Here is a 27,854-nt window from a genome sequence, read left to right on the forward strand (position 1 = left end):
TTGTTTTTGTTTTTAAATCAACCTATTTAGATATTAAAAACATGCTCTGGAATTGGAATGGTGATTGCTGGTTTCTCTCTGGTGTAAGAGAGCTTATCACATTATCTTGACTTAAACAAAGATTAACTATCTTATTCCATCTCACAGACGTCTAACTGATAAATAATACCCTCCCTGTGCTCATTATTTTTGTTTGCTTTAAGCTTGTAAGAAAGTTCTGTCACACTGCATGATAAAAACCCATAATTTGAACATAAACACGACCACCCACAAACCTGCAGTTCTTTTATAGCCAGTCTATCGCAATTTTCAAGTTATTTAAAATGTCAACATTTATAGCGATACTTCATGTCATAGGTTGCATCTATGAGGTATGTGTTGGAGCAAGGCAGGTCATATCAAGGCTAACTTACTGCTTTAAACAAGCAAAATGAGACTGTCATCGGGGCTCCCCTTTTGTGTCATCAGACACGTGTTCTGATCCTGAACAGCTGAACTGGGTGGGCTGAACTCCTGGTTAAAGGTTATCTATACTGTGGACAACAATCGGGATGTGGTTTCAATTGACATGTTACAATTAAGGAGCAAACAAGCATGTACTGGTTCTATTGTAAATTAGATTTGCTTCATGAACCAACGACAAAAATGGATGAACCTGTGTTTTCCTAAAGTAGTTGTGTAGTAAGGGAAATGTCCATGATTATTTGCTCCACTGTCTGCAATACAGCAAAGCAGTAGTGCTTTCCAGAGGTGATCAAAAGATCAGCAGAGCATGGTGTTTAACATGCAGATGGCAGGTAAAATGCAAGGCCAGAATAGTGATTGTCAATGTGTCATGTGAGAAGCTATTTCTCTCCTCCAGGCTCCTAGAAAAGACAGGTGCTGTAAACAGTGACTTTTTGGCTGATGTCATCCAGAAGTTCTTTGACTGCTTTCTCAAGTTCCACCATTTGGTTGGCCTTCTCCTCCAAAGTTCTTTGGTTGTCCTCGTACGACTTCTCCAGGTCTGCACCCACAGAATTAACAGAGTTATATTATCAGCATTGCATATGGACATACGGGTATACATCGTTTGTACCTATTTTCAAATAGTCAATGCAATATAGCATCATAATGCATATCAACATAGCTTGCTATCGTACCTTTTAGAAGCTGTAGCTTGTCGCTAGCCTGTAGGAGGAGATCTTTGGCTTCCTGCTGCAGAAGCTCCGCCCTCTTCTTGGCCTCAGCGACACCCTCTCCCTTCTCAGAGATCAGCCCGTCCACCATGGTGTATTTATCCTTCAGCTCACCGTCAAGGGTCTGCATATCAATACACACGCACAGACAAAGTGATTTTTTAGTTGTGTGGATTGTGCAAATAATAATCTTAAACACACAGTGTTCATACATAGACCCACAACTACGAAGTCAAGTGGTGGTGTGAATTCAACTCTAACCAAAAAACCTACATTAGATACCTTTGCTTTACCGCCTTGCGGTGACCACACAAAATCCAAGACAGAGAATATACACTCAACTGACCTTTTTGACTTTCTCTGCGACCTGGTTTATGCTGTGGGCATCTTTCTGGGTCTGCTCCACACTCAGGCTGGTGTTCTGGACCTGGTCGCGGAGGAGTGTGACATCTCGCTCTAACACCTGTAGCCTTTGGGTGGCGTTGTTGAGCCTGAACTCAGAATCAGTTGTCTCCGTCTCCACCTGCACACAAACGACAAGAGATGTCACTCTGCTGCCTCACCTCATACACACTCAGGATCCCGCTGTACTCACTCAGTGTGAAGAGTCAGAAAGGATCACACTGTACTCACTCGCTGTGAAGAGACACAATACTCTCGAAGATCTTTTCTCTTTTATGTCAACTTCATATTATTTATCCTTGAGCATGATCGGGCATCATGCAAAAGGATGCTTAAAGGTATAAAAAATATATATAAATACATTTATATCTATTTATACATATATATGGCCTGGATTGCTATTATAGATATATATAAATAATATACAGTATATAAATGATATATATTAATAAAAAGGATAACTATGACTGAGGCCATTAGTACAAACCAGAATTTCACTCAGTAATAAAAGTCAGTCAGCCTTCCTACCGAGGAGAGCAGCTTGTTGGTGTCCTTGATGTCGGAGTTGGCCTGTCGGATGGCCTGGCTGGCCGTGGCCTGGACCCGCTCAGCCTCCTCCAGGGCCTCCTTCACCAGCACTGCTGAGTCCCGCACGTCAGACGCCTCCTTACTGTCACGCACACACACACGCACAACAAACAATTATGGCAAACATTGTGGCCGGTTCGCAATATACATAGATGTATTTTGAAACCATGCCGAGGTTTTTTGGAACCCTTCCAATCAGGTTTTAAATCACGTCACAGCACTGAGACAGCCTTGCTGAACGTAATGAATGACCTGCTCCTCAGTCTAGACTAGCCATTTTGATCTCATTAGACCTCAGTCTAATGAGGTCTAATGACACCGTCGACCACAACATCCTCTTGTCGTGCTCGAATAATTTCTGCTTTGACAAGCAAATTGCTGCCGCAGTCAAGATCAGTTTTTACCAGCTGAGTCATTGCTAAGATGAAAACCCATTTATCATTTCACAATCTGGAAAAAGTAATACACGCCTTCATTCTATCCACGGGTGGATTACTGCAACTCCCTTTACCTAGGTCTCCCTCAATCACTCCTCTCTCGCCTTCCGCTGGTCAAGAACTCTGCAGCAAGGCTGCTGACTGGGTCCAGAAAGCGGGATCATATAACCCCCATCCTAGCATCCCTCCACTGGTTACCATCCAGCACAGAATTCATTTTAAAACCCCGCTTATGGTTTTTAAAGCCGGAAATGGCCTGGCCCCGCCCTATATCACAGAGCTCATCCAGCTCCCAGGTCCCTTAGATCATGTAGCATGGGTCTCCTGCACGTTCCACGCACTAGATTAAACCAGAGAAGGGACAGAGCTTTGGCTGTGGCTGCCCCCCCGCCTTTGGAACGAACTGCCGCCTTCAATTAGAGACACTCCTTCTGTCACCATTTTTAAATCTAAGCTCAAAACACACCTCTTCTCCCTAGCCTGTCCTCCCCTTTTGTGATATGTTATTTTTTATGTTTTCGTGTACTGTCTATGTATGTGGTATGTATTCTTTTATATGCCTTTTCTGCACCAGGTACGGCCAGTGAAAACTGTTTTTAAATGTGCCTTATAAATACATTTTACTTTACTTACTAGATGTGGACAATTGAAGAAATTTAAAATGTTCAAGTAAAAATCCAGTCATGTTTGACTTCCCCCCTGTGGACCAAAGTCACTTAATTTCATTCATAAAGTGTATTTATTTGTCACACCTACTATGACTAGGAGGAATGGATTCAAATAGAGTCTAGAGTGGTGACGGCACATACCTGGCTCGGCGGGCTTCCTCCAGAAGGTTCTCTGCCTTCTGGATGTCTTCTGCGCTCTGGTTGAGAATGCTCTCCACGTGACCCAAGTCTCCCACACGCTCCCGGATCTCCTCGGTCAGGTTCTGCAGCTGGGCGGGGGTGGTGGGCATCTGCATGGCCAGCACCTTGTTGGCCACCTTCTCGATGCTTTCCAGGTCGGCTGCGTCCTCTAGGAGGCGCCAAAGGACAAAGAGGTTATTTTTAACACGGACAGTGCACTATTAGGCGCACCCGAATCTGCTAGCTACCCTAATTTACGTCCGTTGTCCCTGGGCAGAACAAAAACAGCCACCCCTTTTTTGGAGACCTACCGGTAAGTTTATTCATTACAAAGAAGAGCTATAACAGGTCTCCTTTATAATGAGTTTTTTCATTATAAAGGAAAGCTAGTACAGGTTGTGTGAGAGGCCTTACCTGCCTGTGAGGTTAATCATTATAAAGGAGAGATATAACAGGTTGTGGGAGGGGCCTGTAACAGGTTGTGGGAGGGGCCTATCGGTGAGGTTATTCATTATAAAGGAGAGCTATAACAGGTTGTGGGAGGGGCCTATAACAGGTTGTGGGATGGGCCTACCGGTGAGGAAGTCTCTGATCTGCTTGATGAGGGTGCGCAGCTCCTCGTTGCTGCGGTCCACGCGCTGCTTGGTCTGGTTGGTCTTCTGCAGGACGTCCTGAGCGCTCAGTTTGGCCTCGTCTGCCTTCAGCTTGGCCTCAGACACCTGGACATGAGCAGGCGGAACCAAACAACAAGACACCTCTTCTTAGAAGTCTGCCCACAGCATATATACTGCATCACTGTTCTGCCTTTTCAGTTGTTCTTCTACTAAAACCAAATCTAAATATGATCAGGGCATTTTCTCCAGAAATGGCCCTACATTGTTTAAGCAACAGGTAAAAAAAGTCTGTATCCTAACTTCAGGATAGTAAGTACCAGTTGTCTTCAAAGCATGCTTTGTCTAGTATAGTGTATAGTGTGTGGCAGACGCCAGGGAGCAGTGAGGGGAGTGGTTGGCCTGGCAACCAGCTGGCTCCACCCCCAGGCCATATATGGAATTCCTCCAGTTAACGAGGCAGTTCTGAAGGCCACTAAGCTGGAGTGTTTGCAGTTGAAAGGGAGAGCAGGCTACCACAAGCCGGAGCTAGGGCTAGCAAGATACAGAGAGGACTGGATCATAAAGGAGGTGGATGACCCTTTTCCCACCCTGGTTGTGTTTACTAGGTGAATAAACCATCCTAAGTTGAACCTGCTTTGTGTGTTGTGTCGGTATTGTATATTCAACTGGTGGCGTGGAAACCCACACCCACAGGCCCGCTACAAGTGTATATGCCATTTGCACAGGTATCACCTGGGTGAGTGACTGCATCCATAAGCAAAACAAAGTCAACATTTGGGCTCCCCTCACCATCTTGGAGAGCTTCTCCACCTCCTCCATGGCGCTGGTTATCTCCTTGTCAAAGTCCTGGGCCTTCTGCCAGGAGTTGTGGGCCAGGGACACCAGGCCGTCACAGCCCTCCCCTCCACACCTCCGCTTGCCCTGGCCGTCCACACAGTTCAGACCCCCACAGGGGGAGTCCGAACAGGCCTCCTGTCCTTCTGGGCTGCCACAGGTCTGAGGGCGGGGGGGAGGAAGGCAAGAATTGAATACCAGGACCGCACAACCATACTGTAACATCATAAGGAAATTAAGGTAAAAGTGTTTTCCAGGTTTTCAGAGACAGATGTCGACCATCGCTCTATTAGCCGTTATGAATGCAAAACGGCAGTCTGATGGTTTTTGATGTACTTCACTTTATTTTCTAAACACAAACCGACGATGGGTTGACCCCCTACTCTGTGTCATACCTTCTCGCTGAGCTCTGATAGGTCGAGGGTCTCCAGCTCTCCGGCCAGGTCGTCCAGTCTCTTGGCGTGCTCCTCCTGGCGCCGGAGGAACTCGTCCTTGGTCTGGTTCATCTGGCTCTCGGTGGCCCGCCGCAGGGTGGCAGAGGTCTCCGTGGGGCTGCCGCCGTCACTGGTGGAGGCGTTCGTTCGGGCCTCCGCCGCCAGAGACTGCTTGTAGTATTTAGTGACGCTGTCCGTCGCCCCTGGTGAGAGGACACAAGCAGAAGAACTGTGACGAGCGTGGCTGAAACACTGCACTTGAACATTTCTGTATCTGCATTATGAATAAGGAGTCTGGGTCAGCTCTGGGTATATATGTATAGACAGGTGCATCTCATTAAATTAGAATATTTTGGAAACTTAATTAATATCAATTATTCAATTGAAAAAGTGAAACTCATATATTATACTGATTCATTACACCCGAAGGGAAATATTTCACCTTTGGTGGAATGAATCTATATAATACATGAGTTTCACTTTTTAAATAGAATTATTGAAATGAATCATAATTTCCACGATATTCTAAATCATTTAGATGTACCTGTATATATAGATTATGGGATAGTTCCCAGTGGTACGTACCTCTGATATCAGAGTTCTTGATGAACTCCACCTGGTCCAGCAGGTCTTGGACGGTGCGCTGCAGCTTCTGGGCGTCGTCCCGCAGGGCGTCCAGCTTGCTGTTGGTGCTGTTGTCCTCCGCCTTCACCAGCGCCAGAGACTCCTCCGTCTGGTTCAACTTCCCGCCCAGCTCGGCCATCAGATCGCTGAGAGACACAACAACATGTCATCATCACAGGTTGGGTTTTTTACCATAACATTATTTCACTGTAAATAAACCTTCTTACAAAAAAGATGTCTGCTTTCTTGAAGGTTTTAGAGATAGGGCCACCCTTAACCATCAAATTAAATTAATCACCGGTACAGTCTCAAAGGGCTTAACAGGCCGTATATTTATGACACACCCCTGACCCTATCTGACCCAAAGAGGGAAAGAAAAAACTCGCTTAAAGCTCCCTTTGCCATGCGTCCTCACGTGGCTTGTTGGAGCAGGCCCTGGATCTCGGACAGCGGCTGGGTGGCGGGGTTCTGGGCCAGCAGGGTGCTGACGTCGGCGGCGCTCCTCTCCAGGTTGTCCATGGTCTGCTTGTAGGGACCCGTGATGCCGCTGGCCTTGATGCCGTTCACCTTAGTGACCAACCGGTGGGTCTGGTTGGCCAGCTGGCCCACCACCACGTCCCAGTCGGCGAAGCACTGGTGGCAGCGCTGGCAGTCGGGGAAGGTTCCCGAGTAGCCCCGGGCGCACACATCGCAGCGCGGGCCGGACACCCCCTCCACGCACACGCAGCGGCCGCTGGCTTTGTTGCACTGCTGCTCGGCGGTCCCCCGGGGCTCGCAGTCGCAGGCTGGGGGGGGGGGGGGGGGGGGGGGGGGGGGGGGGGGGCGACGGGAGGGAGGTTAGAGTGAGTGGACAACATCGACTTGATGTGAAACAACCCGGAAGGGCGTCGTTACTGTGGTCAGTCAGTCGGAGTTCTCTTTGAGACAAGCCGGTGGTTTTAACTAGGCCTAGTTGTTTTCAGAAAAAAGGAACCGCCCAATTTCACATTTCTTTGTCACTTGTAAAGGTGAGAGCAAAGTTCCCTTGTTCGTAATATACTCGGTTATATCAATTTATTTTCACAATTTAGGCTTAGAATTCCAGTACATATTCCCCTTAAATTGTATGTCTTAGCGTCCTCAGCCCACGCTAGAGCAGAAGTGAACCCGTAGGAAGTCACATTATTGAACTGCTGTGAAAATGGGGATTAAAATCAGCAAATCTAAAGATGTTCTATCAATAAGGATTTTAAACCAACTCTGTATACTGATATGAACTAAGTGATTAATAGCTTGCGATGGAAGAAACGCCAAAATGTGCCTGCGCAACTTCCCAACCCCAGTCCCGCAGCTGCTATCAGTCAACCCAGACACATGACGACTTTAAAGGCCAAGCTTCAAGTACATCCTGTGTGTGGATAGAATGGCCACGGATTTGACATGGACTAAAATGTTAGGGTTCCCTTGTACGCAGAAAGAATGCTTTGAAATAAAGAGAGGAGACGAAGGGATCCCCATGGTCCTTCTAAGTATTATTAATATTTATAATATTATTATTAATGGAAAGTGAATTGGGCAAAAACTCTACAATCAACTACTCCAAATGTGAACACCTGAGAGTTGTCAAATGAAATTATCTTATGTAGACGGGAAGAACAAAGGTCTCCAAAATGTTTTGACTAGCTATGACCGGGGGAGCTATAACTAGTGGTCAAACCCGTTTCATAAAAAAATCCAAAGCTTTTCTTTCTGGGCCTTATTTAGCATGCTGAATCTCGTGTGTGAGAGGTAGATGGCGGATAGGATGCAGACAAGAGGAAAACGGGGAGGAAGGACGTATCAGTGGAAGGGATCAGGGAGGGAGAGAGGGAGGTATTGGAGAAAGAGGAGGATGTTTGTCTACTTGAAAGGAAGTATGCACAATGTGTGATGAGCAAAGGGCTCCAAGGGTGTAGGCAAACAGACCACCAGCAAACTGATGTCTTTAAAAACCAACCATCACACAAGGCCAACAAACACACACACACATTCAGCCCTAGAAGCCAGGTCATATTATGGAATCATTCACACCTGTACACACAGTCTACTCAACACACACACACACACACACACACACACACACACACACACACACACACACACACACACACACACACACACACACACACACACACACACACACACACACACACACACACACAAACGCGCATGCAAACGCGCATGCAAACTTGCACCACATGGATACACAGGGATTTAAGTAAAAGGGTTTTTGACATGACTTGACCCGCCTATCACTAACACCCCCCGCCCCCCCCCTCATGTGTTCATTTCCAGAGGCAACAGAAGCAAAGAGCATGGGTCAAATAAAGACATTTTGTAACACTCCATAAAACATCTGAGTGCTTCACCATGAAGCCCCATGTTGAGAACAGGCAGTTGTACAGGATACACTTGTTCCCTTCGGCACGGTGAGACTTGTCCTCCCTTCTCTCAACAACGCATCTTTTGTTCACTCAGCGGTCGATAAGGATGAGCATTCCTAACTGTCTGCAACACACAGCGTTCACCTGGCTCTGAGCTAGAGGGTGGAGGTGTGTGGAGGGGCTGGCTGCTGGGAGGCACGTTTGTGGAGGGGGGGTACTTCAGGAGATTAGGAAACGTCAGTACCTGGTTGCAGCTGGAAGGCCCTGGCCAAGACACATCAGGCGTCTGTGCCCTAACCCTAACCCTAGCCTGGACCCGGGCTTAGAACGAGTGGCAGGCGGGGGGACCCCCACAGGGCAAGTCTCAGGAAGTCGGTCAGTCGTGCAATTTTTCTTAGTCCTGGGAGTGGAGCTTGAAATGTGGACTACACTCTCTATGCACCCTAACCAAGATACAGCCTTGGTTCCCTGTAGTAGCTACAGGTGTGTGTGTGTGTGTGTGTGTGTGTGTGTGTGTGTCTGTGTCCGTCTGTGTGTGTGTGTATGTGTATGTGTATGTGTGTGTGTGTGTGTGTGTGTGTGTGTGTGTGTGTGTGTGTGTGTGTGTGTGTGTGTGTGTGTGTGTGTGTGTGTGTGTGAAATACTATATAAAATAAATATTTGAATATAATGAATAATACATATAAATATTTGTTTCCTGGTGCCGACATGAAGTATAGACCAGCATTGCAATGGGGTGATCAGTGGAGCTGAGATTAAGTGATTGCCTCACTCGCTGACCAAACATGCGCAGAGACATCTCAAGAGCCCCACCATGTATGGACAGCTAGTGGAGAGTGTTTGATTTGAGGTCGGAACCCAACATGGCGGCCGAGTCAACATGAGGCGGAGGAAACCTGACACCGGCACATCACATAGACTTTGGGGAGGATAGAGGGGGGTCTTCCTGCCTTGCACCACCTCTCCAAGCAAACACTGAGGACTTCTGTCAACATCTCCTTCACCCCGAGAAAACACAGACCAGTGCCAGAGCCAGAATAACCTGGGCTTTGGGGAGCAAGGATTCTCCTCTGATATGTTCTGAATGGGAAAACAGACCCTTTGGCCTGTAATGGAACGTAATTAGTCACACTGGATACAGGTTGGTTTCGTCTCTGCTGTATGGCGCCCCACACATAAAGGCAACTAGTAAACGCTCAGTTGGTGACTCTGACCCATTCCGCTTTCTAAATGAACAGTGTGCTTCAGTGGCTTATCACGAGCTTCAAAGTGTCTTGTGAGAGAAGCCGGCAGGCAAGCGCCTCAGTCAGCCCAAAGATAGAACAGAGTTCTCTTTCTGTTGTCAGGAAACTCACGTCGCAGCGATACGGGACAGCAACCTCTCAGGACAAAGGTGCATTGTGGGAGACTGTGGGATATTGGAAGGCTCAGACAGATCCCCCGCCTGGTCGCCATGGTAACACGACGCAGGCAGCGGGGCTTGGAGGCTAACATCTGGAGCTCGCACTGCAGAGATCAGCGGGGCGTATGGGGAGGAACGGTCCGGAACAGCTGAGGAACCCTTCTGCCTGTTCCCACCACAAGTCTCAGGGAAGTCATGAGTGGCTGGGCTTCATGGGTTACTGCACACTGGGAGTTAGGGTAACAGGAAGGCGTTACACTTCGAATGACTAGTCGCAAGTTGCCATGCTGCGGGGCGAGTAATGGAGTGTATAAGAGGATCTACGGTCAGCATTGGGGATTAAGATCCTTTTTCTTCACTCCGTCAGGGAGTCCCAGACCAGCGGGGAACTAACAAAACACACAAACACACGCACATACACACACAAACCCTCACCGTGGCACTTGACCTCTGGATCGCCCCAGTACAGCTCTCTGCACTCCCTGCAGGTGCGTCCTCCAAAGCCGGCGTTACAGGAACACTGGCCGCTTATCTGGACACAGCAAACACACAGACCACTCTCATCACAACCCCTCCCATAGCACCTTCAGTCTATAGGTCACGCTCACAATGGTTCCATCCCAACCATTTTCAGATTGAATCTGAATACACTGATGATGAATTAAAACAGGCTGTCATGAAAACAGTACGAAGAAAACGGTAAGAGAACCACCAGATGGTCGTTTGTTGGCGCTGGAGCACCCACCTCGTTACAGGAGCTTCCATAGGAGTGGGCCGGGTCGCAGTTGCAGATCTCGCAGCCCCGCCCGCTGGCCAGGTTCCAGGTGTCGGGGAGGCAGCGGTCGCAGTTCTGCCCCCCCACCATGGGCAGGCACTGGCACTGGCCGCTGGTACCGTCGCAGTGGCAGTCCCCGTTGGCTGGGCAGCTGACCGCCGTGCTGCCCAGCTTGTTGCACACACACTCTGGGAAGGAGAGAGCAGGGGGTTAGAGTGTCTCACACACACACACACACACACACACACACACACACACACACACACACACACACACACACACACACACACACACACACACACACACACACACACACACACACACACACACACACACACTCTCTGGATCCAAGTAATATTTGCTGTAATCTGTAATCATGTCATCGACTCTGTAATCTGTCATCGTGTGATCAGTGCTGAACCGGATGATGTCTTGACGTACTCCTGCAGCTCTGTGTCAGGGCGTCGCCGTAGTAACCCAGCCTGCAGCTGTGGCAGCCGGGCCCGTCGGTGTGGTACAGACACTTGAGGCAGCGGCCCGTGGCGGCGTCGCACGCGCCCGGGTCCAGCATGTCGATGTTGTTGTTGCACTGGCACTGCTGGCACTGGCCGCCCGCCTCCTGGGTGTTGCCATAGAAACCAGGGGAGCATTCGTCACACCGGGCGCCTGGCGACGGGAAGATGGAGAACAAGGCGAGGGAGATCAATGATGATTATGTATCAAATATAAATATTAAAATATATACATCATATATGTAAACATAATATATATTACCCTATCAGAAAGTTGGAGAAAGGACAGTATAAAACAAAGTCAACAAAATCCTGCCCGGTACCGAGGTGAAGGCCACACTCCACCTGGGTGACTTTCAATGGGCTCCCCAGGCAAAGGACACAGGTTGGTGGTCTTGGAAGCCGGTTAAGTGTAAGGTTTGCAGTTAATGTTATATGGCATGGTGCTCCATGTTGCCATGCAGGAGATCTCTCCCGGAGTGTGTGTGGTGATGGCTGCTTTAACCTGCTCAGATTGATCGCTCAATGTGCAACAGGTCTGCTACTGAGGTCCGTCCTGAGGCACGCTGGCATCACCAAGCCCCATGGCGGTCTGCCCACACTTAACCACCCGCTAGCGCTGGGCTCTTTATAGGCGCCAGGGATAAAACAGCCATTTCCTGCTGTAATAACATGCTTCCCTTCACATTCAGCATGCCTTCATCCGCTTCCATCACATGTGAATATAAGCATGGCTTCCTGAAGGGGCTGGGGGGGGGCGGGTGCCAGCAGCACTGATCTGTAATCAGGCACGTGATGGAACCTTTACAGCCCGCTGATTACATGTCACCAGGTGCTGCTGGCACGCTGTCTGACTGTAGCTGGGTGCCTGAAGCCTGACAGTAACACACCAACTGTGTGGTGCTGCTGGGATGAATACAGCACTGTCATGGCTTCTCAGCCTCTACACTGTGTTTTACAGAGGAACTGTCTTCACACATGAATGTTATATTTGAGCAAACCCTCTGGCTGGCTATCAAAACAATAGGCAATTACTCTGCAAATCAGTGTTGAACACATTATCAATAAGTCTGATTGATTGCTCAACACTTTCTCTCTCTCTGCCTGGTGTTGGCTAAGCTCTGTGGCGCTGCAGCAGTGCATTGTGGGGAGGTGTTTCCTCACCTCTGTGGCCGGGGCTGCAGACGCACTGCACCTGGAGGTCATCCTGACCCAGGTAGCAGCTTCCAGCGAACTGCCTGCCACTGCCGGGCCCGTCGGGGCACATACAGGGACGGCAGTGGTCCCCGGAGCCCAGCTGAGGATCGCCATAGTAACCCTCCAGACACCTGAGAGGGGGTGACGTTCACAGCAACAGGGGTTCAGTCCTCAGCCCTCACAGGGCAACGGTCACTATGCAAAGCTGGAGCCTTAAGGCAAGGCATTGCAGGCTTTGAGGATCGTCAGAGAGAGAGCTATATTTACTGGGACTATACATAGTGTGAACACGTTGATGGTACAATATAACACGAAGTTCTTAAACAAAACACACACACACACACACAACACACACACAACACACACACACACACACCCACAATCCCCCGTAACACACATCCACAAACGAAATCCACACATACACACCCACCCACATCCACATCCCCGCCCACCCACTCATGACACACTGGTTAATGTGACCCACGGTGGGGTCCGAGGGAGGGGTGGGGGCCGTACCGGTCACAGCCGTATCCCGTGGTGAACTCCCGGCAGCCCAGGCACTGCCCGCCGTGGGGGTCGCAGTCCTCGGCGTGGCCGTTGCAGCCGCAGGGCCGGCAGCTGGGGAAGCCCCAGTGGCCGGGCAGACAGCGGTCGCACTGGCGCCCGTACGCCCCGCGCAGGCACGCGCACTGCCCCCCCAACGCGTCGCAGAACGAGCTCTCCGAGCCCTGGGGGTCACACTCGCAGGCTGCAGAGGGTGTGTTTGTGTGCGTGTGCGTGTGTTTGTGTGCGTGTGCGTGTGTGTGTGTGTGTGTGTGTGTGTGTGTGTGTGTGTGTGTGTGTGTGTGTGTGTGTGTGTGGGGTAGGAGGGAAAACATAACACATGATTGATAATATGATGGTGAAAAGGGAATACGAAATATGAAATATTTAAAATAAACAAGGATAGACCTGAAACAACAACATATTATGGAATGAAAGGCAAGAACATGGGATGTCCTGCATATAATATCAAACATATGATGTGTTATCAAGTTCAATATAGAGTATCCATGCTGTACTATACAGTGTCAAGGAAATCATTTTTTTTTATTATAAATAACTCTCTCTGTATTGTCTCTCATTGGAGCAGCTGAAGGTGTGCTGAGCTCATTGCAGCGGTCGTGTTTGGGCCGCCCACCTCTGCAGCCATTGGGTCCAAACTGGTAGGTAGCGGGGGAGCAGCTGTCGCAGTTCCTGCCCGCCACGTTGGGTCGACACTGGCACTGGCCGCCACTGGGCTCGCACACCGTGCTGAGGGACCCCTGGGGGTCACACTGGCATGCTGGGAAATGGAGAGCAAGGAGCAAAGGATTTAGACACATCGGTTCATCGACTGCTCCCCTCATTGGTAATCGTCTATCCCCTGTTACTGCGTTGCGTGATGACGTCATGAGACGAACCAGACTGTACACATATGTCTGCTAGTGTGTGTGGGGGTCTTGTTTTTGGATCCACCCTGTCAGGCGCCCCAGGCTTCTTCCTTTCAAACCGGTATCAACATGTCCTAGACCTGCTCCTCACTAATCTGCTCTACGAATTACTCTCCGATTCTGGGAAAACCCCCGCCCCCATTTATTTTTCCCACCTGTTCTGGTTGTCTTAACTTCCCCTCTCAGTGTTCCTGTTCTCTTCCAATGCCCCTACCTCTCCCTGAACCCCTAGAGAATGTTCCTCATTCCTCAACAGACAAAGCCAGACAAACCCGGAAACCAAACGGTGGCAGTTTCATTAAAAGTGACTGGGAACCAGAGACCAACAAGAACCGGACCGCGGAGCTGCCTGGGGGGATGCTCCCCAACGGATATCACAGACAAAGGGTTCCAAAATGAAACTTCAGGAACAAGTTCAGGCTGGCTACCATGACAGAAAGGATAACATGATCCGTGTGTGTCTACACACATATTTTCATAAAGAATGCAATTTTGGGATTTCTCATTTTTTTGGGATACCATTTTTGTGGAGGCAACCTGAACATGTGTGATTTAAGATATTCTATCCCTTTATTTTCTAGTACACCAACAAATGGATACCAAATGTTGCTCAGCCCCGTCTTCTCTGCAGAGATGTTTATGATCCTGGCATCTTGTCAAGGGCTTGAGGGGAAAGAATTTACAAAACGCAGGAAAGAGGGGGAAGCTAGGAGATGGACATGTTCCAACACAACGGCTCAACATACACACACAAAGGCCCGTGCAAGCACGTCCAGTAGCGCTGAGTGACAAGGCCCACAAACACACACCCTGAGGGGTGCTTGACAGCAGGAGGTGATGGATGGACGAGGAGGGGGGGAGAGGGCAAGAGTGGAATCCAAGTGACATCATGGAAAGATGATGTCTTGATGAGGAATTCTTGAGTGTCTGCATCAAGCCATCATGTATCATTTCACACATTTTGGCAACAAATTATTACTTACTATATAACAACTTGTTGTTGTTGTTGTTGTTAATTCTATTCTATATATTCTATTATATATATGATCATTGTTTTGCTCCATTCAGTACAGCTTCTCTCTGTTATATTCATCTTCCATGTCCATACGCCCTATTCACCTGGCAGCCATCTTTGTTCAAAACGCTAGCTGGTGCTTGGAGGAGAATGCAGGAGATGGCCACTAGGTCGATGAGGCCTACAGGGGTTCTACCTCCTACCTTTGGCTCCTTGGTGCAGCAGGGCAGACACGCTGAAGATGTAGTTGTAGCAGATGTCCGTCATGGGCGTCTTGACCACGCTCTGGCTGTTCTCCAGACAGCGGTACCTCTGGAAGGTGTCCCACTCGGAGCCCGTGAAGAGGTCCAGGTTCTTGCAGTGAGGCATCAGGACAATCTGGAGAGTAAACAGCAGCAGTTAAGTAACACAGCTCATGGTCATTGTTCCTAAAGCACATCAGAATAATGACCAAGGCTCACCCCAGAGTAGGATCTATTCTGATGCTTTTTTCATATATTTCTTATATACATAGGAAAGATCAGCACAAGATGATATTTAGTGGTTAAAGATATATATCTTTATATATATATATATATATATATATATATATATATATCTTTATATATATATATAAGTATACCCAAACGTCTTCTCAATACAAATATTGGAAGTATGGAAGGAAGGTTTCCTTCCTACAGGAAACCTAGAGGTTAACACCTGGAAAACATTTAGTCCCCAATATGAGCCCCAGGGTTGTTTTTGGGGGGCGTACCGAGTCGATGAGCGTGTAGGGGGACTGGACGTCGCTCAGGGCTGAGTAGAGAGGCAGGCTCAGCCGGATGGTGTAGTTCAGGCCCGTCTCGAAGCACACAGGCCTCTGCAGTACCACGTAGCTGAGGAGGTGAAGAAACAAGACGGGACAGACAGGGTCATGGGGAGTGTTTACACATCTGGATTGAGCATGGTTACTGTGAGATGTCACAGAAGAATGTAAACATGTATACATACACATATATATATATATAGAACATATTCGACAGACACTCACATATGAACACACACACACACATTAAAGACAGACAGGAAACAGAAACACAGCCTCTCCTAAACACACACACACACACACACACACACACACACACACACACACACACACACACACACACACACACACACACACACACACACACACACACACACACACACACACACACACACACACACACGAATGGCAGCTTTACCGGGAGCCTGGGTGGAGGGCGTTCATTTGGTTGTCGTCATCAGGCATGGTGTTGGCACATCGGCTGTCTGATGTGATTGGTCCAGGCCGCATCACTGTCATCAGAACCTCTTCCCATTGGTCAGGGAGCTGCAGCGCAACACAACGGAACACAGTCATGGGCATTCATGGCGAGGTTATATTTACCGTTCACAAAACGCAATGTCTGCTCTATCAGGTACTGTGTCCTGTAAATCTATATCTGCATCTAGAGGTTTGACTGAGCCGTTCATGTAGCGGTATGTCACGTCTTTGTGGACATGGCTTCATAGAGGGACGGGGGGTTCTCCCTACCTGAGGCTCATAGCGGATGATGATGTCATACTCCATGGAGTGCGGGATGTTGTCCACGGAGAACTCCAGGAAGGCCCCCTCGGGAACGTTGACCAGGCCGACGCCCGTCCAGGTGGGACTGCGGTCCTGGGGGTGGGGTCTCTGCACCACGGTGACACCCTGGAAGGGGAGCAGCCAGAGGAGTAGGAGACGAGAGGAGAGGAGGCCGAGGAGGAAGGGAACGAGACGAGAGGAGAAGAGGAGAGAAGGGGATGTAGGGGATGGAGATGGTAGGAGTGGAAAGGATGACGATGTTTAAAGTATAGTACCAGCATTACCGGCTGTGGCATTAACAAATGGTGGCGAGCATAATAGTAAGAACAGCAGCAGTCATTCAATGTTAACAATCATTTTGAACGATTAAGTATTGGTCTCATTTTTATAAGAGGTTATTGTGAAGAACATACCGGTCCAAACTTGGCTTCCTCTGCTTCGTAGGTGTAGTGGTCCAGAGCGATGAAGTAGAACCCAGACTCCACCTGGTCACACCGCCGGCCGAACATGTGCTCCCTGCACTCACACTGGCCCGTCTCCTGGGAACAGCTGGGGAGCACAGCAAGGTCAGGGACACATGGAAGGGTTTCTCATGGGGGAAACAAAACTCCTGGCGGACCACTTCCTTATCAGAATACTGATGAGCTGGCTGAATGACTATGCCTGAGAACCTAAACCTGCACTGTTAAATTTTTTCGCTTAAATCACAAGCACTCATCCCTGTGACAATCCATCCATGGAATTGATCACTTGGTTCAAGTGATCAAATATAAGTCGTATAATGCTTGATAACTTAAACTTACATGCTGCATGTTTAAGGGATGAAGTCTTATAATACTTGGAAACCAAACGTTGTCAGTCACACAATATTTGAACTTACTTGTTGTTGACGGCCCCTCCCAGGTCACAGTCGCATTGTCTGCAGCCATCCATGTCGTTACTCAGACCCCAGTGTTGAGGCTGTTCACACACACACGGACAAACAGACATGTAAAAGCATTAACGCCTGGTTGACCCCACTTTACTTTATGGGGACGAGCATTTATGTGTGTTTGTTTGAGAGAGTTAAAAAGAGAGAGAGAGAGAGAGAGAGAGAGAGAGAGAGAGAGAGTGAGAGAGAGAGAGAGAGAGAGAGAGAGAGAGAGAGAGAGAGAGAGAGATGGACAGACAGACAGACAGACAGACAGACAGACAGACAGACAGACAGACAGAGTGTGTGTGTGTGTGTGTGTGTGTGTGTGTGTGTGTGTGTGTGTGTGTGTGTGTGTGTGTGTGTGTGTGTGTGTGTGTGTGTGTGTGTGTGTACTCACCAGACACTGGTCACAGTCTCGTCCGGTGACCAGGCGTTTACAGTAGCACTCTCCAGAGTCGGTGTCACAGGGGCTTGCTCCCGGAACCGTTCCCAGGGAGTTACAGGAGCATGCTGTCAGAACCATAGCCAAGACAACAGGTCAACAGGTGAGGACATTGACATTGTCCATTTTGATCTCAGAGTTGTGTCTCTGTGTGTGTACATGATGTGTCTCAATTGTACATGTTTCCATGTACATTTGTGTGGATGTGTGTGCGGGTGTATTGATATACTGTAGATGTGTGTGTGTGTGTGTGTGTGTGTGTGTGTGTGTGTGTGTGTGTGTGTGTGTTGTGTTGGTGTGTGTGTGTGTGTGTGGTGTGTGTGTGTGTGTGTGTGTACCCACCCTGGCACCCCAGTGGGTGCTGGCTGAGGCCGTGGTGGGCCTGCCTGCACCGGTCGCAGCGCTCTCCCTCCACGTTGGTCTTGCAGCGGCACTGACCCGCGATCAGCCCGGAGCGCACGTCCGTCACGCGGTCACAGATCCCGCCGTGCATGGAGCCCACCGGGTCGCAGTTACACTCTACGGCCACATGCAAGGGGACAGAAAGGGACAGAGTGACTTCTCTTCCATGGCATGAATGTTGAGTTCATCATGGTTTCATTTGTGGAAAAACCCAAAAACACACATGAGAGTATACCTAGTATTCTTAAACAAGAAAGTATACGCATCAACATGCACGCATGACATATCACACACAACAGGTTGGTGTAATCTTGTCTCGGATCAGAGGAAACCAAAGTGGACTTGAAGGCGTCAGATCTTGTAATAAACAAATAAACACACATCTGCACGTCGTCCCAGCATACACACACTTAAAAGCCTGGAGGATGACTATCTTGTCTCTTGAATCGTCTAACCCTGTACTCTGACTGACTGACGCGCCTTCAAAGGGCAGGTGTCCCTTTCAAGTGTTCACCACAGGAACCCTTCATGACCACCAGACCCCATCAGCCAGATTCATATCCCACACAGAGACACCACCCAGAGGGGAGCTCGCTTCTGATGTCGGGGATCGGGGCGTCTATCCGGCGCGAAGAAGTGGGACGGAGATGCGAGGAGTGGTAGAGGTGTGGTACAGCCGGGCTCAAAGGCACAGAGAGCGCGCAGCCCCTCACTGCACTGACTAGTTGCAGTCCTGGGTCTGCTCGTCATGTCCGACATTTAAATGGTCAAATAGTCTGGATAATATTGGGGTCTAAGCAATAATCCTCAAAAAATATATATTGTACAAACCACTTCAGGTAAGAATCTTTTTAAAAGTGTGAAACCATGGCAACAAAACCATACGGAGCCCATATGACTAAACCAATAAAGCCCTGGTGGTGACCCGCCAGGCGGTGGGCGGGGGGGGGGGGGGTTCAAACTCACGCTGGCAGATGTTGGGGTCCCTGATGTCCTTCTCGGGGTGCTGGTAGAAGAAGGGTTTGCACTGCTCACAGTGGTGTCCCATGGTGTAGTGCTGGCACTCGTCACACACGCCTCCGCTCACGTTGCCGCTGGCGACGTACACCGCTATGTCGAAGTGGCACTCGGCAGAGTGGCTGTTGCAGTCACACTCTGGAGAGAGGGAGAGAGAGAGCTACAGTTACACTCTGGAGAGAGGGAGAGAGAGAGCTACAGTTACACTCTGGAGAGAGGGAGAGAGAGAGAGCTACAGTTACACTCTGGGAGAGGGGAGAAGAGAGAGAAGCTACAGTTACACTCTGGAAGAGAGGGAGAGAGAGAGCTACAGTTACACTCTGGAGGAGAGGGAGGAGAGAGAGCTACAGTTACACTCTGGAGAGAGGGAGAGAGAGAGCTACAGTTACACTCTGGAGAGAGGGAGAGAGAGAGAGCTACAGTTACACTCTGGAGAGAGGGAGAGAGAGAGAGCTACAGTTACACTCTGGAGAGAGGGAGAGAGAGCTACAGTTACACTCTGGAGAGAGGGAGAGAGAGCTACAGTTACACTCTGGAGAGAGGGAGAGAGAGAGCTACAGTTACACTCTGGAGAGAGGGAGAGGAGAGAGAGCTACAGTTACACTCTGGAGAGAGGGAGAGAGAGAACTACAGTTACACTCTGGAGAGAGGGAGAGAGAGAACTACAGTTACACTCTGGAGAGAGGGAGAGAGAGAGAGCTACAGTTACACTCTGGAGGAGAGGGAGAGAGAGAGAGCTACAGTTACACTCTGGAGAGAGGGAGAGAGAGTGTTAAAGTTACTCTACAGACAGTTACAGCTACACAAAAGACAGAGAGTTAGAGCTGCAAGGATGGAGAGAGAGAGAGCTAGAGTCACACTTAAGACAGAGTTCCAGTTACTCTAGAGAGAAACTGTTTCACTCCAGAGAGAGACAGTGAGACAGAAAGACAGCGAGAGAGAGAGAGAGAGAGAGAGAGAGAAGAGAGAAGAGAGAAGAGAGAAGAGAGAGGAGAGAGAGAGAGAGAGAGAGAGAGAGAGAGAGAGAGAGAGAGAGAGAGAGAGAGAGAGAGAGAGAGAGATATCTGGTCTGTCTTACTCTTGCAGGCGTGTGTGTTGCGGCCCTCTGCCGGGCCCCAGGGCAGGTCATGGTAAAAGTCGTGACACTTCTCACAGTTCAGCCCCTTGGTGTTGTGGTTACACATGCAGTGACCGTGGACCTGCACAACAAGAACAACCACCACACAACAGGTCATCAGTCATGTCAGACAAGTCAATCGAACAGTTGAAAAGATGGTGACAGTGTTTCAAAATCGCAAATTAAGTCCATCTCAAGAAAACACACCATTACGTCTTAATTTACCCTGAACCCTCAAAAGGTCATGGACAAACGCCCAGAAAACTGTGTGAAAACAATGGCTATAAACAGCAATAGAAGCAGGGTAGATTAACCCAATAGAATGATAAAGAATCGATGCATTTAGATCAATCAAAGAAAAGTAAAAAGGCCCAAATATTCTACACCATGGAAGGATGATTGAAAAAAAAGCAGAGCCGTTTTGCCGTGTTACCTATCGAGTTCATTTTAACGTAGAAGATTAAAAGCAGCACTTGGTGGCTATTCACTGTAGCCATTCTGAATGTGTTTAAATGTGTGATAGACAAACAGCTGAAGTACTCGTAAAGGGTCTCACAGACTATACAGGAACACAGACTAAACAGGAAGTGCCTTGTTTGGGCTTCTCTGGCTTTATCATTACACTCTTTCAGCCCAAACACACAAACACACATATACACACAACAGTCACAGCTGTTGGCAAATACAAAGGCGTGCATAGACCGTACACTGGGATGAAGCGGAAGTAAGAGACAGTAGCTCATCAAACAGGAAGTGGAGTCTGAAGACTTTTGTATAGACAAAGCCATTTACATGTTCACAAAAGTGCACAAAAGAACACACTATACCACTCAGCAGCTTTACTTTGTCTCACTATGTCTCTCCATCTTTCTTTGTCTCTTTGTCTCTCTATCTCTCAATCTCTCTCTGTCCATCTCTCTTTGTCTCTCTATCTCTACGTGTTCATCTCAAGCACTCAAGAGTCAAAGGATTGATTCAGAAGAGTACTATAACTCTACAACAAGAACCCAAACGCACTATGAAGATTATATTGATACAATTAAGATGAACATGTCCTGTTTTTTCCAGGATTATAACTTCCCCTGTTGCACTGCAATAAGGCAAAATTGGAAACAGAAACTATTACTATTTACTATTTGTAGCAGTAAATAGTAATGACAGCACTATTTTGTACTATAATAAGTAGTAAATGACTGAGTAGTTAATAGTGGGTGGGTAGGGGGTTCTCACCATGCCCTCCATCGCCTCCCCGGTGCCCTTGACGGGGGCGCACTCCGAGGCGTGGCCGTAGCAGAAGCAGTTCCCCCGCACCACCATGTCGTACACGGCGTAGTAGTACTTCTCCTTGATCTCCATGCGGGAGTCCAGCAGGTTGTCCCCCAGGGTGTGGAGCTTGGTGAACTTCACCCTGAGGTTGGTGATCTTCAGCAGGTCTGTGCACACACACACACACACACACACACACACACACACACACACACACACACACACACACACACACACACACACACACACACACACACACACACACACACACACACACACACACACACACAGGGGTCAAAGGTAAACAATGGGAAACAACTGGTTTAGGATTTCGGCAGTTTAATCTCAAATGACTTCAACATCTGTAACCGCGCTGCTGTTTTGTCCCCCAAAGACCACCGCATGTGAGGACCATGTGGATGTGAGTGTGAGGGGCCTACCTTGGATCTTGGGGCTGTAAGGGTCGTCGATGTAGAAGACGGGGTCCAGCACTCTGTAAATGGTCTAAAACAAAAGAAAATCAATGAAGATAAATGTGAATCTCCCAATTTCCCCATCCTAGTGGGACCCGTGAAACCTCGTTTAAGGAGCTCTCTCTGCGTGCGGGGGAAGTGATGTCATACCTCTCCCTCCGTGGATGGCTCGATGTCGGAGTAGCGGGTGTCGCAGATGACGTCGTCCACCTTCCGCATGGACCCGTGGTAGACGTCGGGGAACGAGGTCTCACAGTCGTACGCAAAGTAGCGGTACACCTTCCACGTCTTCCCGAAGTCCGCCGAGCGCTCGATCACCATGGCAGCCGGTCGGAAGGTCTGGCAGAGGGGTTGGAGACATCAGCATCCGTTAGGGTGAAAGATTTATGACTGGGGTTTATGAGGTGTTGACGGAGTGTAATCACTAGCCTCTATATATCAACCACCCCTTGATTCGTCATCTTGTATCATGCTCTAGATGTCATCGGAAAACAATGTAACTCATGGGTCTGCATCGCTTAGTATCTGGTTCTATACCATTGCATTCTGAGTGCACTGGACAAAATTCAACATTCCTTAGCTAACACTACCTGTGCGCTGTTATTTTACATGAAAATAACTTTGGATAGAGTTCAAGACCAATACAAATGGAACTGTGCCTTGTTGGGCTGTCGTTTCAAGGTCACAGGTTTTAATAATGTTTCATTTACAATCTAAACCCTTTCTCTCTACTCTAAATCATGGCTAAAACATGGCTATTTTTCCGAAATAAACAGTTGAAGAAAATATGTGTGTGGTTTTGTGTGGGATTAATATCTGTGTGCCGTGTGTGCGGGTGTGCTTTTTTATTTCCTCTAGCACACGGCCAAATGGTCAACCTGGGGTTTATCAGGCTGTAGGCCGTTCCGCGGTGCGACCACAGAGCCTGAGAAAAACACACCTCCACATGGGTGGGTGGGCTTCTCACACATTCCACAGGCTGACCCAGCTGTGTGTGTGTGTGTGTGTGTGTGTGTGTGTGTGTGTGTGTGTGTGTGTGTGTGTGTGTGTGTGTGTGTGTGTGTGTGTGTGTGTGTTGGTATGTGATTTTGCATGGTGCCTGGTATCGCACTGATAACATTTGTGTGCTTGAGTCTTTGTTTGTGTGTGTGGTGTGTGTGTGTGTGTGTGTGTGTGTGTGTGTGTGTGTGTGTGTTTGTGTGTCTGTGTGTCTGTGTGTCTGTGTGTGTGTGTGTGTGAACGTTTGTGTGTGTCTGTTGAAGGAGGCGGAGGAGGAAGAATGGGAGTGTGGGGGAGAGATAGAGAGAGGGGGAGGGCCCAAAGGTTGGAGAGAATGAAGGAATGCAAGGGAAGGAGTGAGGAGGGGAGGGGACCCCCCATTGAGAATGACCGGATCACCAGCTCCCTTTCTACTGACACAACGCTGCCCTCCCCCCTCCCTGTCCACCAGGGGGCCTCCTGATTGGTTACCTTGAAGGTCATGATGAGATGGGTGAAGTGAAACTCCGCCTCCAAGTCCAACTGGATGGTCACTTTCTCTTCACCTGTGGGGAGGAAAACATTAATCAAACATTATTCCGCAATCATTAAACATCTCTCACACAAAAGGTCGACTTACTTACAGTGAGACAGCAGCAAGGCTGTCTCACTGTAGGTAAGTAAAATATCTTATACAACTTTGTATTTAATCTGCTCTGCAGCATCACATGACTTTAATCAAGTTTATAGCTAAAGTTATATAAACGACACCATGTGTGCGCTCTCCAAATAAACTGATTTGGAAAATGTGTTGTCTTTGTTGCTCTAAGCTTTGGAAAAAGAAAACCAACGGCCAGAAGAAGAGAACAGGAAGAGATGAATGTGGAAGACAGACACACCGAGAGAATAGAGCCAAGAACAACAGGACACACTTATCTATTGGGCCCATTCACTTCCTTCTGAACCAATGTTAAACAACATCAATGTTTTATCGAAATATATCTACTCTTCTGTCCATTATTTAAAGAAAGAGGGAAAAGGTATAGAAAACATGGATGTTGATGTTGGATGGCAGAAGTGTGATCACGACTTAGTAATTACATAGTATACAACACTGGAGGCATGTTTAGTTGAGAGTCCTCAGCTTGTTAGAATGAACACCACTAACACACATTGTTAAGGTTTGTTCATTTGATAGACCGCATTTCTGATTACTTTTAAAAGCGTTTTCTGTTCTCTTATAAACCAAGCCGCTGGTGCATTATGTTCTATAATGCAAATCATTTCTGTTACACTTCTTACTATCTTACTGAGGACAAAATTGTTCTCCAGTCTAAATTAATGAAATAGGCTGTTTATTTCCTTAAGTCATAGGTCACATAAACATTGCTTAATATTCCTAGAATGAATCTACACAATACCAGTTAAAAAATTGTACAGCCCTCTTTTAATTAAACTGACAGATCTAATTTGTTTTGCTGTGTGTATTTTTTTTATCTGGCCATCTGATTAGCTTATGAGACTAATTCCTAAACCAAGATGGTTAATTCTAAACTAATATGATATGGATGCTACATGAGAGGCCCTCTGTAAAACCCCTCAATTAAAAGATAAATGCATAAACCTCAGCCTTAGGATCACCGGAAGTATAACTTAAACTTGAAAAGTGCTTCGGACATCCCAGTGCCATTGCTGGCAGAACCCCTGAATTTAGCAGCAGGCTTCTAGCCCCACTTTAAGACAGGAGACAATGGACCGTACACGTGTACATGGCCTCCTTTACTGCCCACCCAGCGTCACAGACGACAGTGAGGAACAGCAGGGAGCCTTTGAGAACATCTACTCTACCAATGAATTGTATCAGCAAATCAACAGGAACATGCTCCTAAAAATATCACTGTATCACAACCAACAGCAAATTCACAAAATACAGCGTATTCGTTTTCCCGGCCCAAAAGAGAGACACGAGAGAGAGAGAGCTCTAACCCTCGATCCACAGTTTCACTACCTTGCTCGCGACCCTGAGTATTGCGGCTTTGCGGGGACAACCGGCAACGTCACGCCTCGTAAAACCAACTGGCTTGCGTCGGGCGGGAATGACACGCGCTGCAGCGTTTACAAGCGGAGAACACATCCTGCGGCCCCGTGGCTAATCATTGTCCAACGTTAGGCCTGTAATTTCAGAGTTTAGCGACAGGTCACATGCGTATACACGCAGAGCTCAGAGGGCTCTCTCTCTCTCTCGCCTCATTCCCTCTCTTTATCTGTCCCTCCCTTTCGCTCTGAAATCTCGCCTCCTTCAGTATGATTACAGCTGCTTCGCTTTGTAACTAGAGGCCTGAGAAAGCGAGGATGTGGGGAAGAAAGAGAGGGGGGAGGGAGAGGGACGGACGAACTGGGGGAGTGTAGGTTGGTAGAGTCACCTGTCATTGACCTCTTCGATTCAATTATTTTCTTCTCTCCTTTTTCCCGTGGGAAACTCACCGTTCTCCGACTGGAACCAGGTCTTCAGGCGGTTGTGGGCGAAGGTGGTTACCACGTTCTCCACGCGGTGGCTGGTGCTCTGGTTGCCGTGCTGGTTGTAGAGGGCTGCCGAGTCGCACACAAAGCACTTCTTCTCTTCCTGGAGAAGAGAGGGGACGGAGGGAGAGAGATTAGGGAGATTAAATAACACTTGAATCAGGGAGATTAAGGCTTTCTTTGGAGGCGGTGCGGGTGGGGTCGTTAATGCGGCGGCCGTGGGGGGTCTTTTGTGTCCTGCCAACGTTGTCTCTGTCTCTGTGATTGTTTCTTAGGTTAGTTTAGAGACGTGCTTACTCGTTTTGAGACGCCTGAATGGTTTTCTTTGTCATTCGGGGCTCATTTGGCCACCAGATGTGTGTGCTTGTGTGTGTGTTCATGAGCAGCACCCAACGCCTAGCTGAACCTCCTCAAACACACTACGACAAAGTCGGCCCCCCACTGTGCTCCGTCTCAAAGGGGTTCTGTTCAACTGAACCAGGAAAAGCAGCCAGGAGTCATCAAAGATTGAGTTTCTTCATTTAAATAAATCAAGTCAGGAATTAAACAGTGCCAACAACTGATTGTATGCGTCACAAGAGCCTTTGATGTTAAGCTGCTTAAACATTGTGTTCTCTCTCTCTCTTTTTAGGACTGTTTCAACATATCACCCATAATAATAACCATCAGATCTCCATCTGGATCACAAGGAGTCTCCCGGACTCTTCCCGTCGGTTCCCACCAGAGCTCTGTGGGTCTTAATATGGGGGGGTTGTGATTGAGGAAATGGTCTAGACGGCCCCGCATACACCACCCCCCACTTGCTCTATCCAACTGACAAGCATTTCAAATGCAGGAGCTGAACCTAACATCTTGAGAGAGAGAGAGAGAGAGAGAGAGAGAGAGAGAGAGAGAGAGAGAGAGAGAGAGAGAGAGAGAGAGAAGGGAGGATATGAGTTAACCCCCCCCCCCTTTTTTCACTGTTATGCATAATATATATATGTGTAATGTGCATGTAATGACTTAAACGTTTTAAATGTTAATGTAGGTTTATGTATACAGGATGTAGCCTAATTAAGAACATAAAAAGTAAAGTGTAATTCAGAGCGAGGTTGAACGAGCAGGCACATTATAGACATTTACCTGTAAGTGGCTCACGATACAGAAGGGTTCAGGTCGGTGCAGTCCGCATGTGGATGTGCTGGACAGCTGGTGGGATCGGCCGATGAGGAGGTCTCCCGTGTTGGGATAGCAGCTCCCCTCCGTGCATACGTCGCTGTACTCGGGGAGGGCGAGCTCGTACTGGCCCTCGTACTGCTGGGCCGAGACGAGGGCCCCCGCTGATGCCGAAGAGGAGACACGTTGGACAACCATGTGTAAGAAACGTTTAGATAAAACATAAAAAAACGTAATCCCGGCATGGATTATGGGAGGTAGCAGAAGCGTTTCTATTGTTTTGAAAACACATTCAACTCTAAGAAGTCGGCCTAAAATGCTGCCCACTCTGTAGAAGTCCCTGTCTACATCTGTGGCTGTGGTTTCACTGATGTTAATCAATGTCAGATGTTCATTTCTTGCAGGGGAAAACAAGTTGCCCGATGTTACGGCGAGTACGATTTTATTTTGCTATTTATATGGTAGGCTAAGTTGTTCCATCCGTTGATTATAATAGACCTTCATAATCAAAGTTAAAATTGATTGAAATCGAACTTTACGTGGATAACATCGATTAAAACAATGCAAAAGTAAAAGTAAGACAAAAGATAGCGAACAAGTTGTTGAACTAACGGAAAATATCCACTTACCTAGCAGGGCCGCAAGATGAAGTATTAACATGTCGCTGTTCTTGTGTGTTGCTCGTAACGTGCGTTCCGTTACCTCCGAGCGTCTCCTCTTACTCCAAACCTCTGCAGGACATTTCGCCTGCAGACTCCACAGCACAGCAGGACCGTATTCACCCCTCCCCTCTATGTGGCGGAAGTCTTCCTCCTCCCCCCCAGCCAGAGTAACATGGGGCTACTTTTGAAGTGTATCCCACCCCATTAATATGCGCCTCGATGGTAATTTCATTAGCCTACCTGTTTACTTATCATTAATGTTGTCGTTTCAAGCGACAGAGAGAAGATATTGTTTGATGAGTTTGTAAAGACACACCAGACAACGACCCCAACACTTTCTACCAGTGACAAAGGCCGTCCTACACCCACCCAGGTAAAGCACAGGCCTGATTTACAACGGCAGGCCGTAATGCTGTTCCGTCCTGCCTGTGAATGTAACAACCACTCTGCTTCCCTATCATTTAGGGCTGTTCATTCAAAATTGCAGCTCTGTTTTCCAGTGAGCTCTAAATGACAGATCTACAGCCAAGAGTCTATAGGTGTCTGATGGGGTGGAAAGAAAGTGTGTGTGCGTGCGTGTGTGTTGA

The 27,854-nt window shown here is 48.1% G+C and overlaps 1 protein-coding gene across 1 annotated transcript; it reads right to left on the reverse strand.

Annotated features, from left to right (window-relative positions):
* On the reverse strand, positions 1 to 27,364 carry lamb1a (laminin, beta 1a). The gene is made up of 33 exons (XM_056597959.1): positions 27,235 to 27,364; positions 26,573 to 26,769; positions 25,415 to 25,553; positions 23,423 to 23,496; positions 22,103 to 22,291; positions 21,920 to 21,983; positions 21,444 to 21,646; positions 20,175 to 20,295; positions 19,046 to 19,234; positions 18,020 to 18,196; positions 17,633 to 17,745; positions 17,203 to 17,282; positions 16,736 to 16,871; positions 16,290 to 16,448; positions 15,958 to 16,085; positions 15,489 to 15,609; positions 14,938 to 15,112; positions 13,428 to 13,571; positions 12,764 to 12,995; positions 12,215 to 12,378; positions 10,980 to 11,204; positions 10,509 to 10,726; positions 10,199 to 10,295; positions 6,375 to 6,744; positions 5,921 to 6,105; positions 5,297 to 5,538; positions 4,857 to 5,063; positions 4,028 to 4,172; positions 3,415 to 3,622; positions 2,109 to 2,250; positions 1,525 to 1,701; positions 1,143 to 1,302; positions 1 to 1,006 (listed from the first exon to the last, which is right to left on the reverse strand). The coding sequence occupies exons 1-33, from the start codon at positions 27,263 to 27,265 to the stop codon at positions 867 to 869; spliced, it is 5,352 nt and encodes a 1,783-aa protein (XP_056453934.1). The 5' UTR covers positions 27,266 to 27,364; the 3' UTR covers positions 1 to 866.
* Between the last annotated feature and the right edge of the window lie 490 nt (positions 27,365 to 27,854).

The sequence above is a fragment of the Gadus chalcogrammus genome, chromosome 9 (genome assembly GCF_026213295.1).
Source record: "Gadus chalcogrammus isolate NIFS_2021 chromosome 9, NIFS_Gcha_1.0, whole genome shotgun sequence".
Classification (NCBI taxonomy): domain Eukaryota; kingdom Metazoa; phylum Chordata; class Actinopteri; order Gadiformes; family Gadidae; genus Gadus; species Gadus chalcogrammus.

Excerpts from the sequence above, each read along its gene's own strand:
- lamb1a (XM_056597959.1), bottom strand. The coding sequence starts at position 27,265 with ATGTTAATACTTCATCTTGCGGCCCTGCTAG. Across the intron at positions 26,770-27,234 it reads TCATCTTGCGGCCCTGCTAG|CGGGGGCCCTCGTCTCGGCC; the intron begins GTAAGTGGATAT and ends CTTCGGCATCAG. Across the intron at positions 1,303-1,524 it reads TCGCAGAGAAAGTCAAAAAG|ACCCTTGACGGTGAGCTGAA; the intron begins GTCAGTTGAGTG and ends ATTGATATGCAG.